Source organism: Colletes latitarsis, chromosome 9, assembly GCF_051014445.1.
Source record: "Colletes latitarsis isolate SP2378_abdomen chromosome 9, iyColLati1, whole genome shotgun sequence".
NCBI classification, from domain to species: Eukaryota; Metazoa; Arthropoda; class Insecta; order Hymenoptera; family Colletidae; genus Colletes; species Colletes latitarsis.
Genome location: NC_135142.1, coordinates 24447716 through 24457647, shown reverse-complemented (window position 1 = coordinate 24457647; position 9932 = coordinate 24447716). Strand labels below are relative to the sequence as shown.

The following is a 9932-nucleotide window of genomic DNA, read 5'->3' as shown; positions in this document are numbered from 1 at the left end:
TTAAAGGATTTTTGACATTAAAATATCGTCAAATTGCTCTGGATTTTGAGTGAATTTAAATTGATAATGATTTTATTTTAATATTGATTTTTTTCATATTGGATTATCAAGCGTGGTTCGCTGGAATATAGACAGAGTTTTGTGGTTCGCGTCCTTTGTTTCCAACATGAAATCATAAAACTCAGATTCGGATCGTAACGACCCCGTAGTACTATGAGTTCCTGAAATGACCCTTTTTTAAACGCTGTGTATAGTATTATGGATGATAAGCGGCCCAGGGTTGGCCGCCCTTGTCGCTGTCAATGCGTGGGTGGGTCGAGGGTTAAAGGACCGAACACGGAGCACGTGGTAACGCGTATGCGCTTTAGATGCAGGAGCACATGGCCGGCTCGAGCCACGACTCGGTCAATTTCGGAGGGTTTCGCGAGTCGACGGTCGAAGGACCGGCGGCAGTCGCGCGCCGGCCGCTGCCTCGAGAGGGTGTTTGTGTTGACGTCGTCGCGATGAAAATTTGGCCGCCATAGAGGTTATGTTTACGCGTGTCGCGGGAACCGGACCGACCACGCATGCTCTTCTGCGTTCACCTTCTTGAAAATTCTGCACAGATCCTTCGTCACGTGTTAATCGAGAAATCGGTGTCCTTCGACGATCAGTTTGGTTCACGGATCAGCCTGGCAACTCTCGAACGCAGGAAAACTGTAAGTTCGCGTGACAATTCTCGCGCTACATTTCAATACGATAATTCTAGATTTTGTTTTTAACGAGAAACCGTGATTTTGTACGATTTCTGAGTGAAATGTCAAGTTGTTACTGGGATCGAAATATGGCGACTGTTTTGTCCGTCAAAGTGCTCAAAAATTTGTTTACTATCTAGGGAACGCGTGTAGGAACGTCTCGTGACAGGCAGTCTGTTCATTACTCGCTGTTTCTACTTGTACCGATGTCCAACTCGAACACTATTACACACGACTCCATATGTTTTCAAACTTTGATCATTGACTAAATTTAATCTAGCAAGTGAAAAGACGAGACTGTAGTGTTCGGATCAAAAATGAATCCGTGTTACCCTTTTATCTTCGTTTCGTCTGTGAATATGTACGCACGTACGAAATACTGTGCACACCTGAAAAGTTGGCACTTGTCTAAGTTCATTCTTAGTCCACCTCGATCTCCAATGCCTTTTACTTTCTACGTTCGTCGAGCTGTTTGACTAATAAAAGCAACACTTTTGCTATAAATAGTTTTATATTAGGATCAATCAGGAGATGAATTTTTTCAGGTGCCAACTTTTCAGTTCTGTACAATATGTAGAAAAGCGTAAGCGGGGAGCATGATCGTTCATCTATAAATACGCGTAACTCGAGCACTCACTGTATAGAATTCGATACGGTCGATCGTATTTCACTCAAAATGGACGTCCGGAGTGATTTGTTCGTCAATAACTGTTCAAGGGAAGAACAGCCGCGCTACTCGTCCTGTCGCGATATTTTTCCCGTCCTGCGCACACACTTCCAATGTTTTTCCTCGCGCGACTTTCCTGTCCGAGCATGGTTCATTTCGATGCGAGTTCTCTGAAACGCGAGACTAGCGTGATCGTATATAAAGCTCGCGAGCGCGCGTGGAACAATGGCGCGAGTTTTAATATCGTCCAACCGCTCATAACCGCGCTGGTAAATTACGACGGCGGATGTATTTGGGTTCGTGACCACCGATAACAATTTTACAATCGTCCATTCGACCCTTTTGCTCGATGTCGAATGCGTCGAATGTAATTCGCATATAAATTATGCGATACAAATAAAGCGCTACGTGCTATGAACCGTGAATTACCCCGACATTGTTCGTTAAAATTAGTGATGGGATTGAAACTTATCCCGATAGCCTCGATACTCTTGTACAACGCATTCCTGTAATACATTTTTTCTACAAAGTCCAAAGTTAAACTCTTAATAATTTGTTGCGTGAGTATGTGAAAGTGAATATGCAGCTCGCTGGTTTTGTAGATTTCGTTTTAATAACTAAAATGTCTTTGTAACGGTTGTAAAGAAAATACAATATTTTAATATTAGCATCTCCATAATTTGTAATCGAAATTGTAAATGAATTTTTTATTCTAACGATCGCTAGCCAACCAGTAATAATTTCAACAGATTGATTCACGCTGTTAAATTTTTTAATTGATGTAATTCAACTCCTGCCATGCACGAGACCCTACTGTCATCCATTTACATTCGATGAAAATTTCCAATAAATATACCGCCAACTGCAAACAATTTCCTGGAAAAAGCTCTTTTACATATGGATGACACAAATGGACTCGGGAATGAAAATCCGCGATACATTTTCATGCAAATAGAGATTACGTAATGGATTATAACAACATGGCGTTGTAACTGAAACATCCGAGTTTCAGTAGAAACTTTCAATGCGTTTTCTACAGAGCCTATCGAGTGCCAAAGAAATTAATCTATAAATGTCTTTATTTACAATGCAACAAAAATTTAAGTTCTCTGATTTTACGACGTACAGGTATTATCTTTTTAAAATTTAGATAATTTTAAAACCTCATTTTCAGAACCGTAAAACCATCATTTTTATGATCCCATTAAATGTTTTAATTATCACAATCTGATTTCTTTTAATTTAAATTTAAAAGAAATTAATTCAGAATTTTAACTTGTTTCATTTAAATGTAATATGGTATACATTTACATTTTAATTAAAAATAAAATTTTAATTCTAATTACATTTACAAATATATTTCGATATAACTAACTTATTTCATTAAAGTAACTACTCCTAAGGAATTACAAATTCTGGAGATGAAGTTTCTTCAAAGAGTTGAGTAATAATTAAAAGTTTCTTTTAAATATAAACTTGGAAAACATGTAGGCCATTTTGAACTCGCAGGCAAGAGTTGACTTACACTAATCTAAAGCCAGTGTCGGTCAAACTCCGAACCCATCTAAAGCAAGGTTTCCTAGGTCAGGCTTACTGACGTTTACACCAGCAAAATCAGTCTTTTATCTGCATCGACAAAATATACTACCACAAAAGTGTACCTACGAGCATCATAGGTTACACTAATTATTTTTATCGTTACATTAGATCTGTTTGGTTTCTCGTATGATTTTTATCGATACCAATAAAGTTTTGACAAAACAAAACAAACATTCTGAAAATATTTTTCACTGTTTATATTTAGTTTACACTCGAGAAAAATAGATCCTCATAAGTATTCCTACGAAAGCGCAATTATAATTTTTTTACTGACCGGTTATCAGCGGTAACCCAATTGCTTCTGACTGCGATTTGCTTTGACACGAGTAATTGGATCAAAATTCAAAAAGCAGCACGCGTTCATCTAATTCGAGATCATGAAACTGGCTGCGAGCTAATTCGCTCGCGGACAAGAGATTAAAGGGAAACGTTTTACCTGTCTGCCGCCCTTACAGCTGCCAGAAGAATTTAATTTGATCCGTTGGTCCAACTCCGAGCAATTCGCGCGACGTCAAATTTTTAGCAAGCGCGAGGAAGAAGGGAAACACTCTGAGCTCTTTATTAAATTTTCGTCGAGACTAGCGGTACGAATTTGTTGCCAAGCTTCTCCGTCGAACCGAATTTATCGAAGTACGTTTTTGCCCCGAGTTACGGAAAAAGAGGCGACGTCGACGCTGGATATAATAACTTTCCCGAATATCGAACATCCCGACATTCTGCGGTTCCTCAGTTTGTAGACTCGTCGCTGGTACATGTTAGTTAAAAAGATGAGACTAAAAGCAGTTGTCGACATAAATTCGAAATTTCGTATGATTTAATGTTAGAATTATTAGGTTCTTACAATACTGGACAAAAATATAAAACACTTCGTATATTTCTATATTTTGCATATTTAAAGTAAAGGCTTGTAAATTTTATACATTCTATATGTTATTGTATATTATAGTCCGACCTAAACAACCAGATGGATTTGACAGTTATTATAATGCGCGTTAAAGAGCAATATCAAAAGTCAGAGTACAAACGGTGGGGGTGTAATGGTTTGAACAGGAATTGATTACAATAGAGGAACGGATTAATTTCATTATTTAGAACAGAATGAACAGAATTGCTTGCCTGAAATTATTAAACAATGAACTTACAATTAGTTCCCTGAATGCATTGCTGGCGTAAATTACACTTGTCACCGAAATAATGTTGCTGTTCATACAGCAAAGTCTTTATCTCTGAAGCGATAAGCGTGATTTCGGATGAAATTTGTAATATACGTACAACGATTATAATATTTTCTGTTATTCATACTGTGACATTTTATCTTACCTTACAATGTTTCCAACCGAACGTAGGAAAATATTCCATCCCCTTACATAGAGCGTATAATTTCGTGAATCTCTCGGTGGCACGTGACCAGATAGGCCAAGCGATAAAAAAGGGACAATGCTCGCAATCGATGAAGCTATTGTAAGAGCTGACGCAACCATCCTTTTGCGGAATAGCCCGCATAAGCGAAAATCAGTTCTCGTCGACCGTCGTGCAAAGTGTTGCAAAATTCGAGGCCCTTTGAGGCTCGCGCCATTTCGTTCGTTTGTTCGTCTGAAAAGTTACCTGAAATATGCTGATTTTCGATCGTTAGAAATATTTTCGCGAAATCATGTCGAAATATACAATTTTAAAAAAGTTCGTACGAATCCAATTTTACTATTATTCGTGTTTCATTTTGTATTTGAACCTTTTACTACGTAATCTGCTGTAACATTATTCAGGAAGATGAAAAGAACCACGAGGCTGAATTTATCGTTTAGCTTTTAATTTATTTTGTGTGTGTCTCCGTTCAAGACAGAACGATTAAATCGTAGGATGGTACGTTGCTGGTCGAATCGAAAGAAATAAAATTGGTTTTACTCTCTTTAAGAAGAAGGTGGCAGGCAGTGGCCTTGATTACTGGAACAGAGGCCACGTAGTTAGATTTGGAGCTGCCAAAAAATGCAAAATATCTCTGAGCACATAATTTTCTTTGCAAGTATATCGACGCGTTGAACTTTATCTTGGGTTCTGGGAAATTTTGACGAATTTGTTTGCGGGAAAGTAAGGAAAATAGAGGCAACGATTCGCTTATCAGAGACTTTCTAGATGATCTCGCGAAGATGCTTCGAACAATCATAAATCATAAAAGAAGGGTTGGCTGACAAAGCTGTTGAGCAAACGTGGGCGTAGAAGGTAGGGTACCGATAAAATGGGAAAGCAAAGAAGAAACAGGGAAAGATTAGGAAGGAGTGTTCGTTACTTCAGCCTCGTTTCTTTTCCAAACTTTTCCCATCTTTCGTATCAACGACTTCTCCTTTCTGCCTTCTGGCCTGATTAAGACATTTCTATGGTCTCGACGACTTATCGTCGAATAGAGTGGTACACATATGGTGGATCGCGATTTATTCTCTCCTAACTGTCAAATATATATTTTAGGCATGGTTTGATCACATAATATTTAAAAAAAAAAAAAAAAAACGAGAAATGTTTGTCGAGAATGTTAAAGTGTCTCGGTGGTGCTAATTGAAACTTTTTTAATTAGTGACGTTATCTATTTTCAGTTGAAATATTTGTGTGCCTCGAAATTCTCAAATTCACGTCGTTATTCTCGTGCTTACTAAATTCTCGTTTTCGTTAAATTTAAAATATTCTGCACTGTAGAAGCAGAGAATAAATTGTTGGAAGTAATTAGTATATGACGTTTTCGAAAAATGGAGATTGAAAGAAATATCAGAGACAACAGAATTTAGACAAACAATTTTAAACAGAGTACGTTATAGTAAAGTAAAGTATTATTTTTTAATATAGAATACCAATTCTTCAGAAGTCTTATTGTCCACAAAGTTTTAGAATACAATCACTTAGTTTAGGACCAAGATTACAACGTCGAATAGAGATGGTTGGTTAAGTTGAGCCATTGTATTTTAAGGACTTTACATGCCATGACTAAATAAAATAAAAGTTGAAATTCCCAAGGGCGTATCATATTGTGAAGGACGCTGGCAAGATGATTTTCTGCAAATTGCTGTTTTACATCCTGTATTTACTTACATTCCATTCTCGGAGATTTTAAAGTATCTGGTAACATAGCTATTTATTTCTGTATTAACTCTCTAGTTACTTCCAAGCCAGCAGAATTCCAGACAACATTATGAGAAAATTTAATATAACTTTTCCACAGCTGTTCGTTTAATGTACGTTTCAACTTCGTAACCAGCATTGTTTACGGAAAACAAACTGTTATGTATTTAATACTTCATACATATATAGCGATTCACTTTTGTTACATTAAATTGCTGTATAGTTTTCGCGAGCAAAATTTATTGTTTTTTAAATAAATACAAATCAATTACCTTTTAATACAGACATTAAATTCGACGCTAGGCAAGAATTAATTGAAGTAAGGTAAATAGGAAGATGTGAATTTCGATTCGGTTATACATTATGCTATTGCAAGTGGACAATTTCGAATTAAATATTCGGTATCGGTATCTATTCCCCATTTCCAACGATAACCTCGTGTCCAATCCTTTCGTTTAAACTATCCCAAGATGTCCTTCGATTCTTTCGGACAAACAAACGACAGACGTCGAAATTACAAGAACGAGGTCTCGACGCGACTGTACGCGGATCCAAAATGTCGCCGACCAGTCTGGCGGTTGAAACTGTTTCAAGTATAAGACATTGCATTGCCGTGTGCTGAAAAGTCGTTCCATTGTTTCGCGCCGAGGAACGGGAAGAAAAGTCACGTAACTTGTTCGAATTCCGTCTGGCCCGCGATAGAATCGTTACATTGAATTAAAGTCGAATAAAACGCTCGGCGAGCTTCGAGACGCACGGAGTCTAACGGTAGTTGTAGGCAGACAATGAGGCTGTTTTCATGATTTTATTCCTCGAGACACGCGAAACAACCGCGAACATCTAACGAGGTACTTTCGCGTCGATCGAACGACAAGCACCGCATCGAATTTGCAATTTATGCGATGTAACGACGTATACGAAACCACCGAGCACTTTTACACTCGGGAAGAATAGAAAATAATGGGTTTTCTCGTGAAGCGTGCTTGTATCCAGCTTGATTTGTACTCGCGAAAGAGGTCGAGACACAGCAGAATGCGCGCGCGTATTTTCACGTAGCTAGATTACGCTTGGCGCCCAAGATCGAATTCCATCGCCGCGAAGAACTTCTTTTTTTTCTTACTCGATAGGGCGTAAAGAGCTTCTTTGGTACGTTTTCTCGCGCTAATTTACGCCGTCTTTAAGAGCTCGAGGGCAGAAAAACATAAATTTAACAAAATTTGTTTAACGAATCGTGACAGAAATAGGCTGCGATTATTTTCTGTTCTTAGGTGGAATAGTTTTACATGTTTTTTACAATACCTTGGAAATTATTCGGTGTAGAAAAACTTTGATTTACATTTAGCTTGCGTCTGTTGAATAAAGGTATACCAACGATACGTTGTTATTAAATCGAAATCTCGTTTCTGCGTTGTGCTGTTTGTAATTAACCCGTCCAGGTTCCATTTATTTCACTGTCACGGCAACAATTTACATGTCTGTTTAAAATTATCGTACTACAACCGTCCATTATCGTGCCAACGGATTTTTTAACGCAGTGTTAAATATTTCGCGTCACCGAACACGTCTAATGGCCCATTTCGCGGCATGCTTTATTCGTACCGTCACGGGTCGCGTCGTTCTGTTGCAAATAATTTCGAAAACGCGGGAATGGACGAATAAATTTCAGTTTTACAAGGTTCATGGCGCACTCGACGCTCGGGAAGCGTGGCCATAATGTTTGTTGCCATAAATTCCGCTCTGAGAAGTGGGCCAGGCCCGCGGATAATATGTAAATTTTCGCGACAAAGCTCCCTGAATCGGCCACAACTTCTCATTTCACGACCAATGAGAAACATTGAATCGGTCGTCTCAAGTGCGCGATACAGAAGGTTGAGGGACGAGTGTTCGTACAAAATGAAAATTTACTCGGATCCCGACTGGTAACTCTCTCTTTCCTTTCTCCATTTAAGTTGGTCCTACAGAATCCTATTACCTCGCATTTTCTTGCTTTTCTTCCCGTATACCTAGGAAAAATACAGAGAGTTTCTTATTCGTCGTTAAACGAGTCCAGATAGTTCAAACGTTTGTCTTTCGCAGATTCGTTATCGATCGAATTAATCCCCCGATTAAAAATAACAATTATTAACATAAATTTCAGAATTTCTGTGTTTGTGATTTCATTGTAACTCTTGCTTCCTTCGTCCAATACGTATGAAATTTTGTTTAGTTGTTCTTTATAGTTGTACGGAAAGTATAGGCTACTTGATTTGCAGAAATATTACCTATATTTATTTTTGTTTTAATATGAAAATAATAAGTCTAGATATAGTAATGTCGAAAATCGAGATCTTTGAAGAAACGATTCCCCTGATTTCGTTTAATTTCCCCTAATTCAAATCTTCCGATCGAGCGATTTTCATCACTGTATGCACAGTATGCATTCATTTCCCACATACAACGTATCATTCATCGCGTTGCTTGGTCAAAATATGGAACTAAATCGTTGACTCGAATAATTTGTCAACAAATGGCTACTTCGTCCCCCTCGATACGTCTGTTTGCATTAATTCACGGTAATTTCCAGGTCGACCTGTAACGAAGCACGAAACGACGTGCAGTCGACAATGACCCGAAGTTCGTTCCGCAAATTTTCACTGTAACGATCATTTATGATCGTCAGATTAGTAATTACGCTCGTTTTGCAATCCCAGTGAATTATTCGACGAATCTTGGATTTAAGAAATTAAAATTTTTACATTATTGTATTCCGAAATTTTACTGAAGAAGTCAAAGATTAGAATTTCAATCGATTTACTTTATAAAATATTTTTTAATTAATCCTCTAATTTTGAAAGACATAATCATACGTTACTACAGGTCTATTAATATTGAATCGAGATTATTGCTACATGTCGCGTAGCAACCGATCCAAATAATGGAATATTAACAACTGTTCGTGTGTTTATTTATTTCCATGTATAACCAGTTCCTTCCTATTTTATGTGTTCATTGTTCCATTTGAATAATAAAGTGTGTCATAAAATGCCTGGCCAAGAGATGACTAGTATTTATGAGATGCAATAGTGGAAGCGAAGAACGAGATTGTAAGTCAATATCAAATTTTATTATCTTCATATTTCATTCGTAAATGAGCACCTTGCGCGTTTCTAGCAGCGAGTACAGCATTGCCTCGTTATAAGTTGTCTCGATAACTTGATACAGTTAATTGAAAAGTAATCGATTTTTGACACTTTTAGAACATCGTGTGTACACTATCTGTGAGTTTTTTCTCGTGACGAATTGTTAAACGTAGTTGTCGAAAGTTAAGACAAGCTTGAAAGTTGAACCCTGTTCAGGGCTTTGTTCCGTTGCTTTCAGGTAAATGCATAGAAGCGTGGGGTGTCGTGGCTCGCGGGTGTAATTCGTGCGGTGGTGTCTGTGAAAAGGGCCAACGAGAGGCCGCAACGGTGTGTTTTCGAGATGAGCTATGAATTTGGGCTGCCTGGTAGCCACCGTCTTTGTGCTTCAGCTGCTCCAGCTGCCGTTCCACGTCGCGACGCTACCCTCTGTCGTCAAGATTGGTGAGTCGATTGAACCTACATACATCCTTTTAGTAATGTTTCGTTTTAGAGCCCTCAAGGGCGATCCCTCTATTTTATAAATATTTTAGCGAAGCAGTTACTTGGTTGCAAGAACAATATTATTTTATTTTTTCACTAGAATCGAGCATGAGAAATATTATTAATTTAAAGAAAATAGCTGCTGTTTCCGCGATTCTCTGGAAACTGCAGGAAACTTATATTGGACGACAAGAAATCGCAGAAGAACGCGATGATGCCTTTTTCTCG

At 38.1% G+C, this 9932-nt stretch overlaps 1 protein-coding gene across 4 annotated transcripts in view; it reads left to right on the top strand.

Annotated features, from left to right (window-relative positions):
- The first annotated feature begins 466 nt into the window (after nt 1–466).
- LOC143345550 (glutamate receptor ionotropic, kainate 2) overlaps nt 467–9932 on the top strand; it is a 131517-nt gene continuing 122051 nt past the window's right edge. For all 4 annotated transcript variants that reach the window (XM_076772801.1, XM_076772800.1, XM_076772802.1 and 1 more), the window contains exons 1-2: nt 467–698; nt 9463–9665. In XM_076772801.1, the coding sequence (XP_076628916.1) occupies nt 9572–9665 (94 nt within the window). In that variant the 5' untranslated portion in view covers nt 467–698; nt 9463–9571. The remainder of the gene's footprint in view (nt 699–9462; nt 9666–9932) is intronic.